The sequence below is a fragment of the Notechis scutatus genome, chromosome 2, assembly GCF_049901735.1.
Source record: "Notechis scutatus isolate UNSWTSFEM ecotype Mainland chromosome 2, rNotScu1.2, whole genome shotgun sequence".
In the NCBI taxonomy this organism is placed as follows: Eukaryota; Metazoa; Chordata; class Lepidosauria; order Squamata; family Elapidae; genus Notechis; species Notechis scutatus.
Genome location: NC_142010.1, coordinates 4,846,210 through 4,865,672, shown reverse-complemented (window position 1 = coordinate 4,865,672; position 19,463 = coordinate 4,846,210). Strand labels below are relative to the sequence as shown.

At 44.7% G+C, this 19,463-nt stretch overlaps 1 protein-coding gene across 9 annotated transcripts in view; it reads left to right on the top strand.

Moving 5' to 3' along the window:
* TNXB (tenascin XB) overlaps positions 1-19,463 on the top strand; it is a 138,155-nt gene that overhangs the window by 18,793 nt on the left and 99,899 nt on the right. For all 9 annotated transcript variants that reach the window (XM_087952867.1, XM_087952866.1, XM_087952865.1 and 6 more), the window contains exons 2-4: positions 14,048-14,505; positions 15,582-16,445; positions 18,985-19,097. In XM_087952867.1, coding sequence (XP_087808993.1) covers positions 14,055-14,505; positions 15,582-16,445; positions 18,985-19,097 — 1,428 coding nt within the window. In that variant the 5' untranslated portion in view covers positions 14,048-14,054. The remainder of the gene's footprint in view (positions 1-14,047; positions 14,506-15,581; positions 16,446-18,984; positions 19,098-19,463) is intronic.

Below are 19,463 nucleotides of genomic sequence, written 5' to 3'. Positions count from 1 at the left end.
AATGGGTACATATAAGAAAAATAAAAGAAACTTGACCTGGAATCTCATTTAACATTTTGAAGAATGATTGCAGGAACTGGGCATGGCTAGTCTAGTGAAGAGAAGGACCAGGGGAGACATGAGAGTAGTGTTTGAGGTGATACCACAGAGAGGAAGGGGTCAAACTATTTTCTAAAGCACCTGTAGGCCAGAAAAGGAACAATGGATGGAAACCAAACAAGGAGAGATTCAACCTGGAAATAAGGAGAAACTTTCTGACAGTGAGAACAATCAACCAATGGAACAGCTTGTCTTTGGAAGTTGTGGGAACTTTATCACTGGAGGCTTTCAAGAAGAGATTGGACTGCCATTTGTCAGAAATGGTGTAGGGCTTCCTGCTTAGGCAGGGGGTTGGACTAGATGACCCACAAGGTCCCTTCCAACTCTGATTATCTGTTATGTTATTTTCACAGAAGTGTGAAATTGCAAGTCATCTGATCCAAACCCCCTGTCGCAGCATTTTGCAACTTGGGTTACTTGGAGATATGTAGACCTGAGCTCCCAGAATTCTTAGCAATAGCATGCTAGCTGGAGAATTCTGGGAGTTGAAGTCCACTCATCTTACAGTTGCTAAGGCTTAGAAACACTGGGTTAGAATGACGTGGAGGGGAAGAAGGAACATTTGCAGAATGCTATTTGTCCTATTATTCAGTGAAGTGGATTGGCATAGCCATATCAAGCAGGATTAGAAAGGGATTCCTCCACTTACGACCATAATTGAGTGCAAAATTTCTGTTGCTAAACGAGACAGTTGTTGAGTGAGTTTTGCCAGGTTTTACTATCTTTCTTGCCACAATTGTTAAGTGAGTCACTCACATTGTTAAATTAGTCACACGGTTGTTAAGTGAATCTGTCTTCCCCATTGACTGCTTGTCTCCAGGATAGCTCAACCGTCATAAATATGAGTCAGTGGCCAAGCATCCAAATTTTGATCACAAGACCATGGAGGTTCTGCAACAGTTGTAAGTGTGAAAAACAGGTCATAGGTCACTTTTTTTCAGTGCTGTTTTTAACTTCAAATTTTCACTAAACAAATAGTTGTTAGTCGAAAGGAATTTTGCTACAGATTTGAGACTGAGAGATGATAGAAAACTTCCCATGCTGATAAAGGCCAAAATCTTTCTTAAATCTGATGAACCACGGTGGCGCAGGAATTAAGAGTGCAGTACTGAAGGCTACTTCTGCTGACTGCCGGCTTCCTGCAATTTGGCAGTTCGAATCTCACCAGGCTCAAGGTTGGCTCAGCCTTCCATCCTTCCAAGGTGGGTAAAATGAGGACCCAGATTGGGGGGGGGGGGCAGTAGGCTGACTCCAGGGGTGGAATTCAAATTTTGTAACAACCGGTTCTGTGGGCGTGGCTAAGTTGGCAGGCATGGCTTGGTGGTCATGTTATTGGCTGGGTGTGGCCAACTCAATATCACTCACATCGAGGCACGCATCTCCTCGCCTGGCCTCTCATGACTGTGGGGATGCTGCAACAGTCGTAAGTGTGAAAAACGGTCATAAGTCACTTTTTTTCAGTGCCATTGTAACTTTGAATGGTCACCCCACACAAGCAAAGTACCAGCAAAGGAGGGGGAAAAAACTCTAGAGACGTTCCAGAGACAGGAAGTCTAGTCCTGCCAAGAATGTAATAAGGGTTAACGGAGAGGCAGTTTCTGTAAGCAACACCAGAATGTTTCCTTCCTGCCTCCCTTACAGGATTAGGCCAGTAATTTCTTCTAACAACCGGTTCTCCGAACTGCTTAGAATGTTAACAACCGGTTCTAGTGAATAGGTGCCAACTGGTAGAATCCCACCCCTGGCTGACTCTGTAAACCGTTTAGAGAGAGCTGTAAAACCATATATACGTCTAAGTGCTATTGCTAATTTTACAGATTGCATGCAGATTTTCACAGAACACATGCAGAGCATAGCACTAAAGCACGTTCCCAGAATGTGGGCTTCTTGAAATGGTTTGACCCTTAAATTTTCCCACATTGCTTTGCCTCTCACGATGTGAACCTCTCTAATGCATTGTGGGAAATGGAAAATGGGCTATAGGTTCCAAGGGCCAGAGTGTCATGCCCCTGTTGGAATCTGATTCCGAAAGGGGAGGTGGAGCAGCTGACAGGGAGTGGGAGTGCGACTCCAGTGGCTATGGAAGAAACTGGAGAAGGGCACAGTCTGGCTGGGCATTCAGAGGAAGACCCAGGGCCACCCCCTCTTCATCCTAGGGCATGCAGGGAGGAACGGAGAAAGGAGCAACGTGAGATATGTGGGTTACAGGGGAGAAAAGGGTCCTGATTCCCTTCATTAGCTTCAGCTGGGGAAAAAAGGATTTAAAAAGGGTGTTTGTGCACAGCACCTTGCTGGAAGCAAAGCATGAATTATCTTTGTTTGTCAAGTCTTATCTGGGTTCTGGCATCCTCCCAACTGTGTGTGTTTTGTTATCTTTAGAAGTCTGCAATTCCTTATCCTGCCCTGTCTTGTTAATTGCTGCAGTGTGGATTGTGTTGGTTTTTATTTATAATTTATATGCACTTTGGGTTTGGACTGAATTTCTTCCCTTTAAAAACTGTTCCTGGGAGAGTTTTTTCTCCAGCTGATGATAACTGGATATTGGGGGCCAAGTTGGAGGTATTAAAGGGACTTTACCTACTTTTGTGACTTTGTTGCTTTTTGTGCCACGCCCTGGGTCATCACACAGAGAAGCTGGTGGCCAAGGGAAAATGGGAATGGAAAGTTTCACCATCAGACCAAGGATCTGGAAGGCACGCCTGAGCCCCAACGGCACATTCTAGCATTGATGCAGAACTTTAACATCCTTTCCACCTCTGTTGGTTTCTTCTGTTTATTTTTGATGAGGAAGATGTTAGACATTTACCACTGGCATAAGCCGACTCAGGCCAGTGTCCAAGGTCGATGGTCTCCGCCAGAGCATTTTTTAATTCCCTACCAACACGAATGCCAGATGGGCCTCCATCACAACCCAATGGCCAGGTTTTTGTCAACACTTTTGTCTAAAAACTGATTGGCACAATCTGAGATATGTGGGCAATGGAGCAGCAATTCATGGATCAAAGAATTGGAAGCATCCCACATTGAGGAAAGGCCTCTTGATTTCAGGGAACTTACTTTAAAATAAAATAAAATAAAATAAATAAAATAAAAAATAAAATGAAATTTAAAAAAATAAATTAAAATTAAAATTACATTAAAATAAAATTAAATAAACGACTAAGTCCTGTTGTTCTTGCCACCACACAGTGCATCCCTTAAAGATAAGATTAAAACCAGAGGCTTACAAAGTATATATTCTAAACCTCTGGTTTTAATCTTCACTTCTATTCCTTGGGGTAAAGACATACATAATGCATTTAAGTGAGGTCAGTGTGGATTTTTAAAAAATGTAGATTCAGACCAATTGCAAAGCCCTGGGGGACACCCAATCACTTTCCCAGCACTTAAAGTGTGACATATGTCTTCCCTGCTGATACTTTAATCACCCGGCCACATCATGTATCTGGAAACAACATGGACATTTAACAAAGGAATCCAAGCTGTGTGGTTAACCAGAAATATTTTTCCCTGCTGCTCTATAAAGCTTCTTCACCACATCAACATCTGCACGAGAGATTGCTGAGAAAGCCACACAAACGAGACCAATAAAATATATTTAAAGCTGGCAGTTCCCCTGCAACACGCAGTTACAAAAGGAAACAGCATCTCCAACAAGAAAAATAAGAAGGGAAAATTAGGGAGAAGATGGGGTTTTCTTCTTGAAAATCAGAAAGCTAGGGAGGGACCCAAGCTTTGTTTGGACTGTTTTATTCTGTTAGAAGAAATATCCATCCGGTTCAGTTCCAAGGATGCTGGAAACATGAAGGTTGATTGGAAAGTTGGTTTTAGTCTTTTAGTATTTGTGATTTAGTCCTATGCATAAAGTGGCATTTTTAAACTATCTAACTTAATATATGTTTTAAATAGGTTTTAGGCTAAGTTTTTTTTTAATTTAAGTTTTTATTGGTTTTTAAAAACAAACATAAACAAACAAAACATAAAAACATCAAGCCATCTTCCATATGTGTACATACAGTGTGCCGGTTGGTTTACAAATTGTTTTGTGCTTCCATTTCGTAGTCTTCAATTACAATTACATTGCATATAATCTCGTATTTTCAACCAAAAATTAAATACCTTAGTATCATTATTAATCAATCATTTGACTTTACTTTTATTCATTCATGTTTTACAAGATAATCATAATTTACTTAGTTTGTTTTATAACAGTTCATATTATCATCCCAAATCTATCCTAAAATCATTTTGTAGATATAATAAGAAAGAAATACATCTTTATATATTTATTATTTTCTAAGAGTCTACATATTTCATTACTGTATTTTATTGTCTAACCATTGATAGAATAGATCCCAGATTTTACAAAATTGTTTATCCTCTTGTTCTCTAGTTTCAAATGTCAATCTACTCATTTCAGCACATTCCAATATTTTCTTAATGATTTCTTCTGGTGATGGTGTTTTCTCATTTTTCCAGTTTTTGGCAAATACAATCCTAGCTGCTGTTAATACATTTACAATCAGATATTTCAAGTCTTTACTATATATTTCAGGTAAAATTCTCAATTAAAATATTTCTGGTTTCAAGTCTATATGTGTTTTTGTCATTTTTTTCCAACCACATGTGGATTTTAGTCCAGTATTTTTTTAGCATCCGCACAAGTTCACCACATATGGTAATATGAGCCAGGTGTCTGATGACATTTCCAACATTTTTTGGATTTATTCTTGAACATTCTTGCTATTCTTGTCAGGGGAAAATGCCACCTGTAAAACATCTAACAAACAGATATGGTGAAATATTGAATGAAAAGGGTGAACTCAAATCTATACAAAAACTAGAGGAACAAGGTATAAAGATGAATTGGTTTTCATATGCGCAAATACATTCAAGGTATGATAAAGATTCTAAAATGGAAGGTTTCTATGATAAATTGACTGATTTAGATAAGATTTTGACAGGTACTGATGAAAAGGTAATTAAAAAATTGTATAGATATTTATTAGAAATTAAACTAGAAGAAGAACAAGTTAAAGAAACTATGATTGCTTGGGGGAAGAATTTTGGATATGGGATTGATTTAGAGAAATGGCAAAAATTGTGGTCTCAAAATTATAAAATGACAATGTCAACAGCATATAAAGAAAATCTGTATAAGGTTTTAGGCCAAGTTTTTAATTATTACTATTATTACTTTAATTATTTTAATTTTTAAATACTCCAAAGTGTGATTGTGATGTGGTGTTTGGGGCACTGTGCTGGAGTAGCTTTTAAATGTCATTGTATTTTGAATGCAATGACAATAAAGGTATTCTAGTCTAGTCTAGTCTATTAATGGTGAAGCAGAACCATCAAGCACCAGAGGTTTGCTTCAGAAATTTCAGCAAGGGTTCTCTGTCTGGTTGCTGGTTGGTCATGCCTCTGGGAGGGCAAAACAGCCTCCCCCAGCAGGGGTGAAATTAATTTTTTCCCCTACCAGCTCTATGGGCATGGCTTGGTGGGTGTGCTTGGTGGTCATGTGACTGGATGGGTAAGCGTGGCCAAGTTGACATCACTTGGCCTCTCTCTCATCTCTCATCTCATCTCATCTCTCTCTTTCTCCTCTCTCTCTTTCTCCCTTTCTCTCTCTCTGTCTGACACTTTTTTCTCTATATTTTAAAAGCAATAGGAAGGAAGGAAGGAAGGAAGGAAGGAAGGAAGGAAGGAAGGAAGGAAGGAAGGAAGGAAGGAAGGAAGGAGAAAGAGGGTAGGGGGTAGAAGGGAGGAAGGAAGGAAGGAAGAAGAAAGAGGGGTGAGAGGGGAGGAAGGGAGGGAGGGAGAGGAGGGAGGGAGGGGAGGATGGATGGAAGGAAGGAAGGGAGGAAGGAAGGAAGAAAGGAAGGAAGGAAGGAAGGAAGGAAGGAAGGAAGGAAGGAAGGAAGGAAGGAAGGAAGGAAGGAAGGAAGGAAGGAAGGAAGGAGAAAGAGGGTAGGGGTTGGAGGGAGGAAGGAAGGAAGAAAGAAAGAAGAAAGAGGGGTGAGAGGGGAAGAAGGGAGGGAGGGAGGGAGGGAGAGAGAGGAGGGAGGGAGGGAAGGAGGGAGGGAGGGAGGGAGGAAGGAAGGAAGGAAGGAAGGAAGGAGAAAGAGGGTAGCGGGTAGGGAGGAGAAAGAGGAAGAAGAAAGAGGGTGAGTGGGGAGGAAGGGAGGGAGGGAGGGAGGGAGGAGGGAAGGAGGGAGGGAAGGAGGGAAGGAAGGAGGGAGGGAAGGAGGAAGGAAGGAAGGAAGGAAGGAAGGAAGGAAGGAAGGAAGGAAGAAAGAGGGTAGGAGGTAGGAGGGAGGAAGGAAGGAAGAAGAAAGAGGGGTGAGAGGGGAGGAAGGGAGGGAGGGAGAGACAAGGGAAGGAGGGAGGGAGGGAGGGAGGGAGGGAGGAAAGAAGGAAGGAAGGAAGGAAGGAAGGAGAAAGAGGGTGAGAGGGGAGGAAGGGAGGGAGGGAGAGAGGAGGGAAGGAGGGAGGGAGGAAGGAAGGAAGGAAGGAGAAAGAGGGTAGGGGGTAGGAGGGAGGAAGAAAGGAAGAAGAAAGAGGGGTGAGAGGGGAGGAAGGAAGGGAGGGAGAGAGGAGGGAAGGAGGGAGGGAAGGAGGGAGGGAGGGAGGAAGGAAGGAAGGAAGGAAGGAAGGAAGGAAGGAAGGAAGGAGAAAGAGGGTAGGAGGTAGGAGGAAGGGAGGAAGGAAGGAAGGAAGGAAGGAAGGAGAAAGAGGGTGAGAGGGGAGGAAGGGAGGGAGGGAGAGAGGAGGGAAGGAGGGAGGGAGGGAGGGAGGGAGGGAGGGAGGGAGGAAGGAAGGAATGAAGGAAGGAAGGAGAAAGAGGGTAGGGGGTAGGAGAGGAAGGAAGGAAGGAGAAAGAGGGGTGAGAGGGGAGGGAGGGAGGGAGGAGAGAGGAGGGAAGAGAGGGAGGGAAGGAGGGAGGGAGGGAGGAAAGAAAGAAGGAAGGAAGGAAGGAAGGAAGGAAGGAAGGAAGGAGAAAGAGGGGTGAGAGGGGAGGAAGGGAGGGAGGGAGAGAGGAGGGAAGGAGGGAGAGAGGGAGGGAGGGAGGAAGGAAGGAAGGAAGGAAGGAAGGAAAGAAGGAAGGAAGGAAGGAAGGAAGGAAGGAAGGAAGGAAGGAAGGAAAGAAGGAAAGAAGGACCTAGACCAGGGAGAATTTGATTAGTCAAGCTTAGTCTTTCTGTGAGAAGCAATTCCCTTAACATAAGGAAAACATAAGGATAATAAGCATTTTATTACTCCCAATAAATAATAGAGCAACCCCTGAAAGGAATGAAGAGAAGGCCAGTAAAATGGATTAGACAATTAGTGAGCTTCAGGCCAGCAGCTGGAACAAAGATACAAGGATATATAGTACAGGCTTCGCTCCAGAGCTCAGTTGGTTTAATAGATTCCAGCAGTACATTAATCTGAATTATGCGTATATAGTGGGGAGTAGGGAGGGTAATGTCAGTTTTCTATATGGCTAAGTTAATTTAGAGTACAGCTGCCACCAACAGACTTTTTGTATGGCTCTAGTTCTTTGAATACCGTAACTGCAGGACAGGGAGCAATGCTACTACAGGTAGTCCTTGGCTTACAGCATTCATTTAATGATTCGTTTTTCTCACCATGTAATATATACATCCAAACAAGACTGTGTTATTTCTCTATGTCATATATGTGCGTATATGCATAATATTTATTTATTTGTCATGTGTATGTAGTGTATATTGGAAGTGGTGACTCTTTGAGAGCTGTATGCAATGAAATTTCATTTTAATGTATTGCCGATTGATGTACATTTAAAGTGACAATAAGTTAGTGTCTAAGTTTAACTCTAATGACAGTTCAAAGTTACAATCGCACTGAAAAAAGTGACATTTTTCACACTTAATGACCATTGTAGCAACCCCACAATCACCTGATCGAAATTTGGACGCTTGGCAACTGGGCATGTGTTTATGCAGTGTCCTGGGGGTGTTATGTGATTTGCCTTTTGCAACCTTCTGACAAGCAAAGTCAATGGGGAAGCTGGATTCACTTAACAACCGTGTTCCTAACTTAACAACTGCAGTGAGTCGCTTAGCAACAGTGGCAAGAAAGGTCATAAACTGGAGCAAAACTCATCCAATTGTCTTGCTTGGCAACAGAAATTTTGGGCTCCATTTTGTTTATAAGTCAGTGTAACCTAATATATATCCATTCACCAGTAGATGGCGCCTTCAGCTTAAAATCAACGTTAAAGGTCCGCTTTCAAAAGTCAACATTCAAAATCCAGTTTAAAACTATTCTGTCTGTTGTTTCTTTCAAATTAATTTAAACAAAATGTCCAATAAACAATCACATATCCAGCACTTTAGAGTGCCTGTTCAGAGCCCTGCCAGTAAGATTTGTACATCCAGTCTTTCTATATTCTGTAGCTTTTAGTGCACCCTAATTTTTCTCTGTCGCTCTTTGATTGCTGCTTAAAAGTATTCCAAAGAGTCTCTTTCCTGGATTAATTTTCTTTTGGGGAAATCCTTAACAAAAATCGAAAATCACCTCATCAGCTCCAATCACTGTCCACTCTCATTGCTTCAGCACAGTCTTGGTTTCTTCGGCTGCCCCAGCATCACGGTGGTCATGATGGCTGCCTTGCCTTCGTCTTCAGCAAAGAGGGAAGAAACCCTGGTCCAGCAGGAGTCACTGCTCTCTGCAACCATCAGGGTGTCCCTCCTTATGAGTCACCCCTACAGGGTGACTTTAGCCCCTTGTGGGGTCCTCCGACAAAGAGGATTTGATGTGGGAATCCGGAGCCCCACTCCCCTGTGCTGACCACACAGCGACGTCAAACCAGAAGTCAATTTTGTTTATAAGTCAGGATTGCCTGTAATTAAATTTCTCTTCAGCCACTTAACCTCTTACTGTCATAGAACTCTATCTGGAAAAGAAGACCCAGAACATGATTCAAATATAGATAGACGTTGAGTTACAAGGTCTTGACACTCATTTAGCGACCGCTTGAAGTTACAATGGCACTTTAAAAAGTGATTTACAACCAGTCCTCACACTTAACAACCCTCAAATGGACAAATGGAATTCCTGTAAACTCTGGTTCAACTTACTTCAGCTTCAACTTGCAACCAGTCACTTAGCAACTTTCAAAGTCATGAGGGATCCCTGCCCCAAAAGCTACTTTGACCTGATTAACAACAACAGTGCCCTCTTGTGGTCACGTGACCCACGTTTTGGGAGTTTGGCAACCAGCAAACCTTTACAGCCGGACCATGATTTTTGATATTCTTTGTAAGTTTCTGGTGGTTTTTCTGCCGGTTTCTGACAAAAATTACCCATTAGGTAAAATGAATTCCCTTAATGATCATGGTGTTCACTTATTGACTCCGATAAAAAATGCCCCCCAAATCAAAGCCTTGATTTATAACCACAATGACTTATGACCATAATTCCAGGCTCAATAACAGTCGTAAGCTGAGCACTATTTGTAACGCTTCGATTTACAACTACGATGACTTATGGCCGCAATTCTGGGTTTAATTGCAATCGTAAGTCAAAGAATACCTGTGAATTGCTGCCGTGGAAGATTTTACTCTTCTAGGTGGCTCTGAGGAATGAAATCCTACAACCTGAGGCGACAGTTTAATCCATTGCTTACTGCCTCTGTCATCGGGACATTTCGAAGAGATGCTGGCACACTCTTTCTATCCTGTCTAAACCTATACCATTTCCTCTTCTCTGCTGCCAGCTTCTCGCTTCATATCTGATTCTCACAGGGCTGGTCTCCAGTTGCGTTTCAGAACATCCTGCTGGGTGTGTTTTCATGGCCGTCACACTTTCCTGACCTTCCCGTTTTGGGTGAGGGCTGTGGGATCTGCGTCGTGGGGTCTGCTTGCATTCCTGCTGCCCACATCAATGCCACCGGTGATAGCCGCATCTCACTTCCTAATTTCCTTGGTAGCTGATAGTGAGCTATTGAAAACTAGGCCCCAATCTCTTTATTACTGAATTTCAAAGGTCCTTGGTGCTCTCTCAGGTTGCTTGTCTTCTTGCAGACGTTTCATTACCCAAACTTCATCACTGCTAGCAAGGAGTGGGATTTGCTCTCAGTTTATATTCCACTGACTTGCTCTGTCAGTGTTGGTGGTCTTGGTGGTTATTTGGCCGGGTTGTTTATTAGTTAGCTTCAGGGGTGGGATTCAAAAATCCCAGCAACCGGTTTGCTGCCTGGTTGCTGGGTGGGCATGGCCATGGTGGGCGTGGTCTACCAGAACTTCCGGGAGGGTCATTTTTCACCTTCCCCGGAGTCCGGAGGTTTCCTTTGAGCCTCTGGGAGGGCAAAAATGGACTCCCCAGGGTCTGGAGGCCCTCCGGAAGTCAGAAACAGGCCCATTTCTGGACTTCTGGAAGGTTGTTTTTTTTCGCCCTCCCAGAGCCTCTGCACTGTCCCAGCACTTACCTGGGATCCAAAATGGGCCCCGTGGAAACTTCTGGGAGGAGTGGGCAGGGCCAGCTGATCGGTTCAACTATTGTTTCAGCGAACCAGTTGTAAATTTAGCATCTGGTTCACCCAAACCAGTAGAATCCCACCCCTGGTTAGCTTGCTGGGCAGTTCCTTGATTGCATTATTGTTTACTTCTTGATTGTTGGTCAGGTGTTAATCTTGGTGTTAATTTGTGCTCCTCTCTGTGTTGATTGCTGCTAGGGAGGTGTTTTGGTCTTTTTGATCTCTTTTTGGCTCTGAACTAAGCTCAGAGAGCACCAAAGCCTCTTCATTTCAACCCTGAGCTATAAATATTATCCTTTATTTATTGAGTTTCTTCAACCTCTATGAAAATGTGAAAGGGTGAGGGAAAAAGAACAGGCACATTTTAATACTTTGTACCAGAAATACATTTCTGACTAAACTACTAGGAAACTACTAGGAACAGGAAGCAAGTTCAAAGCCCAACAGAGGGTATAAATCTCTCTCTCTCTCTCTCTCTCTCTCTCTCTCTCTCTCTCTCTCTCTCTCTCTCTCCCTCCCTCCCTCCCTCCCTCCCTCTCCCCCATGTGCTCTTTTTTGCCCAGGACCTCAATATGGTCCTGTCCACCATTAAAACCATCCTTCCAAGCAGTCTCCATGTTTCCAGTGTCTTTTTTCCCACTTGGAACTGAACCCAGATGGATATTTCTTCCAACATCAGGGATAGTCCATTCTGGTATTTGTCCCCAGTAAATTGATTTCTCTACTATTATGAATAATCTGCAGTTAGATTTAAAGTCTAAAACTGGTGAAAACTTAATAATTCAAGTCATAACCAAAGGGTCTAAGAATTATGAAGATAATATCTGAGGTATATGCAGTTGCAAGCGTGGTGGGTTTTGTTTTTTTGTTTTTGTTTTGGTAAAATTGGGGTGCTTGGGCCTGATAAATTCAAAAATTCTAAATAGTGGAAGTCCTTGGGTATTGCTTCAAGGGTCCTGATATAACAATGGGTTTTCTTTTTCCATAGTTTATTTTCTCTTCTTATCAGCGAGCTCACAAAGATTGAGACAGAGGTTCTGCCTGTTCCTTCCTATCTCCAAACTGGGCTAATTGTGTATAAAAATTAGTGCTGTTGTTGATCAATGGTGTGGCTCTCTTAAAGAATAATAACCAGTGGGTTGGGTTCCTTCTACTTCCAATTCATCCATTCTCCTAAACTTTGGAGATCAGCCCCCCCCCATCACCAGAGTTGTCTCTTTCAAACTATCCATCTGAACCAGTATTCTTCAAAGTCGTCAGAAAAACAGAATAACAGGCTTGGAAGGGGCCTTGGAGATCTTCTAGTCCAACCCCCTGCCCAAGCAGGAAAGCCTATACCATTTCAGACAAATAGTTGTCCATTTAAAACCTCTAGTCTGGAGGCAAGTTGTTCCACTGATTAATTGTTCTAATTGTCTGGAAATTTCTAAGTTCTAGGTTGGATCTCTCCTTGATTAGTTTCCACTCATTGCTTCTTGTCCTGCCCTCCGATGCTTTGGAAAATAGGTTGACCCCCTTTTCTTTGCAGTAGCCCCTTAGAATTTGGAACACTGATATCATGTCACCACTAACATGTCTGGACTTCAACTCCCAGAATTCTTCAGCCAATATGGCTGGCTGGGGAATTCTGGGAGTTGAAGTCCACACCTCTTAAAGCTGCCGACTTTGAAAAACACATCTGGCTTCCATGTATAGAAACCCACCCCTCCCCTAGATGAATGACATTTTTGAGAAATCTTTAAAAAGGCAGGATAAAATATTTCCCCTAAAAGAGAAATAAAAATCTTAAGGGAGACAGAAACTCAGAGCCCCGGCTCCCTGCCCCAAAGAAGATCCTAAGCTGAGCCCAGCTTTTAGAAATGCAGATTTGGTAATCCATTTCTCCCTGCAGCAAAGACTGAACAGAGGTAGAGTTAGCCCTCAGCCACAATAGGAATTACCCAACAAGCCCCTTCATTGCATCAGCTAAACTTCAACCAAGCTTAGCTCAGACAAACTCTTAGGATTTGTACATGGCCCCATGGGAGTGTGACAACAGCCAATAGAATACATGCTCTTCCACAGAAACAGGAAGTTCAAGTGCAAAGCCCAAGAGAAGATACACATACGAACCCCCCCCTGCCCCCACTCTCAACTCTATGTACCCTGTTTCTCCAACAATATGGCCTCCCCAATAGGAAGTCCTAGCATGTTTTATAGGCATGAAATGAAATTAAGCCCCTCCCCCAAATTAAGGCCTATATTAAAACATGCGAAATGGGGGAATGGTGGGGGGCTTGCCGTTAGGAAGTACTTTTGTTGCACACCCGGATATGCTGCTGCCTGCGTTGACCCGATACTAAGTGCCTCACCAATGCCGAGGTCAACATCCAAGCTGTCGCTGCCCGCCCGCCCAAAGATGCAAGGGGGGGAATTAAGTCACCCGAAAAGACAGCCTAGCCATTTTTTCGGGCTCAAAAAAAATAAGACCCGGCCTTATTATATGAGAAACACGGTAGTCAGCTGCACCAGAATCACAAGTGCTTTGTGGCAGGGGTGGGATTCCACTGATATAACAACAGGTTTGGTGATCGCACACTCTGTGTGCGCCCTCCACATTTTAAACGGCTCTCATACTGTTCTATAACAGCATACTCCAAATACTGAATACTGATTGGTCCACACGGACCGTGACCCGATTGGTCAACTGAATGGCCGTGATTGGCACGCTAAGAATCAACCGCGATTGGCCGAGCCGATCGCGGAGATCAAAGCCCTGTCATTGGCCGCCGAGCCGCGAGCAATACCTATATGAAGGGCTGCCGCGGCTCCAAGATCTTGTACAGGTCTTAACATTGAAATAAAGAGCTGAATGTACACTTTGGTCTCGCGTCTCTGTGGGAACCGATCTACCCGATCTAACACATACTTACCTTCTACAGCAGTCCCTGTGAAGAAAACAGCTGAGGCATGGCAAACCACTCTGCCACGTGAATCAGCTGTGCTCTAAACTAGGGGTCTCCAACCTTGGCAACGTTAAGACTTGTGGACTTCAACTCCCAGAATTCCTTAGGCAGCTTTGCTGGTTGAAGTCCATCAATCTTAAAAGTTCTTAAAGTTGCCAAGGTTGGAGACCCCTGCCCTAAACAAAAGAAGTAAAGAACAGGAAAGAGCAGGGCCGGCCCACAGCAAACTGGGTTTGGAGACAGCTGATCTTTGGAGGAAGGGGTTCGCCTGAACCGGTCTGAACCGGTAAAATCCCACCCCTGCTTGGTGGTTCTGCTTCATCATTAAATCATCTTTCCAATCATCTTCCATATTTCTTTCTCCTGGCTTGGAACTGAACCAGATGGATATTTCTTCCAACACATGCCAAGGAAAATGTGGATTGCTGTCTTTAGCCATTCTTATTCTTTCCTCTTTTATTCGCAAATTCAGCCCTGATCGATTTCCCATTCCTTACAGATCTTGAATGATCATGGAGAGGCCCTCAAAGGGAACGTATTTCCTTCTGCTCCTCTGCTGGATGGGGGTTTCCTGGGAGGCCCGCCTTCCCCACCCCCTCATCTCTTCCAATGCGACCATCTTCTCCCACGTCTACACAATTAAGGTGGCCGGAGAAGACACGCCGAACGAGGGCGCCTCCCCACCTCCCCAAGAGGCCTTAGGCCCTCCTGGATCTTCCCGAGGAGGGGCCCAGTATGAACACACCCTGGAAGGCTCAGATCAAGAGCACGTGGTTTTTACCCACCGCATCAACCTCCCACAACAATCGTGCGAGTGTCCCCCTGGCACCGAAGATACCCAGGAGCTTTGGAGAAGGCTGCAGGCCCTTGAGAATGACGTGCGGATCCTCCAGGAAACGTGCCAAGCTGGGGGAGGCTGTTGCCCTGCTGCGTCCACCAGCAGTCAAGCCAGCGAAGGTAAGGGAAGAGGAGGAGGAAGGTGAGGTTGAATTCTACCTATTCGGCTGTTGGAATATTTTGTTCCTTAGCAAGTTAGTTTCTGAGCTGGGATCAAAGGAAGCTGGCAATTGCGTGAATTAAGTCCTTTGTTCTTCACCCAAGAGTGATGACAGCAAGACCTTAGGAAGGCGGCCATAGAGACCTCCTCCATCCAGGACAGCTTAGATACATTACAATCAGCCCCTCCTGTAGAATATAAACCCCTTTACCTAGTCATTTGTTTCCCTCCATACATCATTCCATTTAAATTCCTTCCCTCCTTCCTTTCTTTCCTTCTTCCTCTCCCTCCCTCCCTCCTTTCTTTTCTCTTCTTTCTTTCCCTCCTTCCTTCCTCTTCCTTCCCTCCCTCCTCCTTCCCTCTCTCCCTCCTTCCTTTCTTTCCATCTTCCTCCCTCCCTCCCTCCTTCCCTCCTTCCATCCCTCCCTCCTTTCTTTTCTCTTTCTTCCCTTCTTCCTTCCTTCTTCTTCCTTCCTTCCCTCCTCCTTCCCTCCCTCCCTCCTTCCTTTCTTTCCATCTTCTTCCCTCCCTCCTTCCCTCCTTCCATCCATCCATCCCTCCTTTCTTTTCTCTTCCTTCCCTCCTCCTCCTTCCTATCTTCCTTCTTTCCTTCCCTCCTTCTTCCTTCCCTCCTCCTTTCCTCCCTCCCTCTTTTCTTTCCTTCTTCCTCTCTTTCTCCTTCCCTCCTTCCTTCCCTCCTTCCTTCCTCCTTCTTTCTTTCTTTCCCCCTCCCTCCCTCCCTCCTTTCTCCTTCCTTCCCTCCTTCCCTCCTTCCTCCTTCCTTCCTTCCTCTTTCCCTCCTTCTTCCCTCCCTCTCTCCCTTCAAATAACTTTGTGAAAAGCCACCTTTAGAAGATCTGAGTTTTATTTTCGTTCAGACTCACTTCTGAGGGTAGAACAAGCAGCTGAGCTCATGGGCTTCCTTCCTTGGGCTATAAATGCAATAATTAAGCAATTTACAGGTCCCCTTTTAAAAAATCCCTCCCTTCCCCTCCTTATGTTTCTCTCTCACACACACACTTTCTCTCTCTCCTAGGCCAGACAGACATTCATACGTTATGTTCTCACCATGGATCCTTTGACCTCTCTCGTTGCCTGTGCGAATGTGAGTCGGGTTGGGGCGGTCCCACCTGCGCTGAGCCGGTCTGCTCTGGAGGCTGCGGGGGCCCAGAGCGTGGCAGATGCATCAACGGGCACTGCCAATGCCAGCCTGGCTACTCGGGGGTCAGCTGCGAAGAGCCGCCATCTTGCCCTGACGACTGCAATGATCAAGGGCGCTGTGTGGATGGCCGCTGTACCTGCTTCCCAGGATATATGGGCCCCTCTTGCTCCGACCCAGTTTGCCCCCAGAACTGCCATGGACATGGCCAATGCGTCTCAGGATGGTGCGTGTGCAACCCAGGTTACAGTGGTGCAGATTGTGCCTCCCGAGCTTGCCCTAGCAACTGCAACCGGCGTGGAGAATGTCATAATGGACACTGCGTGTGCGAGCCAGGCTTCACCGGGCCGGCTTGCGGCACCAAGACTTGCCCCAGTGATTGTAACCAGAGAGGCCACTGTCTTCAGGGAGGGGTGTGTTCCTGCCACCCAGACTACACCGGACCCGACTGCGGTCAGCTGGCATGCCCGGAGCAGTGCAGTGGCCATGGAGAATGTCATAATGGACACTGCGTGTGCGAGCCAGGCTTCACCGGGCCGGCCTGCGGCACCAAGACTTGCCCCAGTGATTGTAACCAGAGAGGCCACTGTCTTCAGGGAGGGGTGTGTTCCTGCCACCCAGACTACACCGGACCCGACTGCGGTCAGCTGGCATGCCCAGAGCACTGCAGTGGCCATGGAGAATGTCAGAATGGAACGTGCGTGTGCAACAGTGGCTATTCGGGCGATGACTGTTCAGTAGGTAGGTGCAAAGGTTTAAACAATCAGTCAATCAGACTAGAGCTGGAAGAGACCTTGGTGGTCTTCTGGTCCAACCCCTTGTTCAAGCAGGAAGTCATACCATTTTAAGCAAGCGACTGCCCAGCCTTTTCTTAAAAACCTCCAGGGATGATGCTCCTACAACTTTTGAAGGCAAACCATTCCACTGGTTGATTGTTCTCAGGAAATTTCTCCTTAATTCCAGATTGCTTCACTCCTTGATTAGTTTCCATCCATTGTTTCATGCCTTACCTTCTGGTGCTTTGGAAAATAAGCTAAATTATTTGGAAAATAGGTTGGGAGGGGACATTTCCTGAATCCTTTATGGTCTAACCAAGTGTTTCTCAACTTTGACAATTTTGTAACTTAGCCAGCCAGCTAGAATACCCCCGGTACATAGCAACCCACCTTCACATGATCACAGTTTGTGACCTTCCCAGATGTGGGGCCCTTCCCAAATGTGCTTCCAACAAGCAAGGACAATGGGGGAAGCCGGATTTGCTTAATGGCTGTAGTAAACAATGTTGTAAAATCAGGTGCAGTCATGTTGTCAGGATTCCAGCGATTGCCCTAATTAAATCATGAGCCTCGAGCCAAGCTTCAAAAGAATCCAAAAGATTTATTAGGAGCAACATGTCGGCATTATCCTAGTTGAAGCCAACTCTGACACATGTGATTTACAGTCAACCTATGACCCTGTTTCCCTCCTCCCCTGTGGGTGTATCATCAATCAGATTCTCCAACGAAGCACGTTCATGGGCTGGGCATCATCAATCACATTCTCCAATGAAGGATTTTTGCAGGCAGAAGATCCAGTAGCCTAGCTACAATCTTTGTAAGATATGCATGGAATGTACTTCTGAGTCCCCCTCCTCCCACCTATCGTAACTCAAAAACAGGCATAAGAATTCTTTACGAGTTGACACATGTAAGGACTCACAATGATCATGTGGCTTAGCAATGGAAGTTACAGTCCCAACGATAGTTGTATGTTGAGGACTACCTGAATAGAAAAACTTATAGCAAATTGGGCCAAACCTTACTATACCAGCCTTTGAAAGAGCATTAAAAAAAATCACTCTTTCTCCAAGTCTTGAGTTTGAAGATTCCTTGAAAATAGCACCTATTTATGCTGTTTGGCTTCAGCTGTTAAATCCCCTTAACGTGTGTTTTGAATTGGCTAACATATATGCTGGCTGGAGAATTCTGGGAGTTGAAGTCCACACATCTTAAAAGTTGCCATGGTGGAAAAACGCTGGTCTCCTGAGTGAATAAACAGCAAGGTGATTTTTCGCTACCAGAGAGAGAGGGAAAAGGAGCTGTGGATATCCTTGCACAAATCTATATACTACTAAAACTGTCATTCCTGTAATCGTTAATTGGTAAAACAGTGCATCATAGGTCAACGGTTTTTTGAACCCATATGCCCCAAATGGGCTACCTTAAAGAATGCATCCAAAATCCAAAATCCAGGATCCATAACTCCCGAGGAAATGAAATTTAGGGAAGTTGTCATAATATCAAAGGGTTGGAAGGGACCTTGGAAATCTTGTACTCCAATCACCTGACCAAGGCAGGAGTCCTCATACCTTCCTGAACAAAATGGCTGTCCAATCTTTTTTTTTTTTTTTTGAATCCTCCAGGGATGAGGAGCAGCTGTGAGAGGTAAGCTGTTCCATTGATCAATCGTTCTCTCACTATCAGGAAATTCCTTCTTATGCAATAGTGGTGAATGGTGTAGGATGAGGGCGAAGATTCATTCTCCGAACTTGTGGGTTGGTTTCTGAAGGTTTCGTTACCAGGCCAGGTAACATCCACACCTGAAGCCCTAAAATACAGAAGAACACTGATACTGACATCCCCTAAACTCTGCTGAAGCCTGGTAACGAAACATTTGGAAACCAACTCACCAGCTCGGAGAATGAACCTTCACCTTCATTCTTATTTCCAGATTGTGTCTTTCTGTGATGAACTTCAGTGTTGCTGGGCTGCTGCTGCAGTCATGTGATGCTCATTTTAAACATTCTGTGACGGTTTCCCAGCCACTCTCACAATCCCTCACTTCCTCCCCCATCCAGCAGCAGTCACTTACGAGCCTGCTTGGAAGGGAAATAGGAAGGGAGGGAGCGAGGGAAGAATATGGAGATAGGGAAAGGCAGGAAGGAAGATTTCTAATGCTCCCTGTCAACTTCTTACAAGGAAAATCAATGGGGAAGCCAGCAGGAAATCAGAAGTTGCTTCCATACCCATTGCTTTTTTGCCCACCCATGGTGATTCTCTGAAACAATAACCCAACAGGGCACTGGTTAGTGTTTGAACTAGTATGGAATATAGAGGTATGCACCTTGATTGGAAGTGAGGTAAAATATCTCTTGATTGGAGGTGAGGTAAAATCCTCGGTAAAATATCTCTTCAAGGCAACCTTATCGTAGTTCTGAAGAGATGACTATAAAATAACAAAGCTAGCCATATTGGTTTCTGCTCTTATGTTCACACACCATCTTTTTTCTTGGCCTAAACAGAGATTCCATCCATTGGTGTCCGTGTTTCAAATCGAGATGAAACGTCTTTTCGCCTGGAGTGGAACTACCCTGAGATTTCTGTGGATGGATATGAGATCCATGTGGCACCCACGGTAACGAGATACACTGCATTTTCTTTTTCTGTTTTCCTGATCCACATCAAAATATTATTTTACACCTTGTATCTGCTCAAACTGTATTGTCTTGCTGCATTTAACTTTGCATTGGCAAGAATTCTCCCCCCCCCCCCGTGTGTGTGTGTGTGTGTGTAGGAGAGAGAGAAAGAGAATGAGTGAGAGAGAGAGAGGGAGGGAGGGAGGGAGAGGAGTCAAAGATGGCAGCCATTAGTATATGATCACAGATCTGCTCTTTTCAATGTGAATCACCAAGTAATGCACTCCTGAGCTCTGTTTTCACTAGCAGAGGGTTGTAGGAGGCCCCCACAGCTGAAAACGGAGCTCGGGAGCCCTCAGGTCACC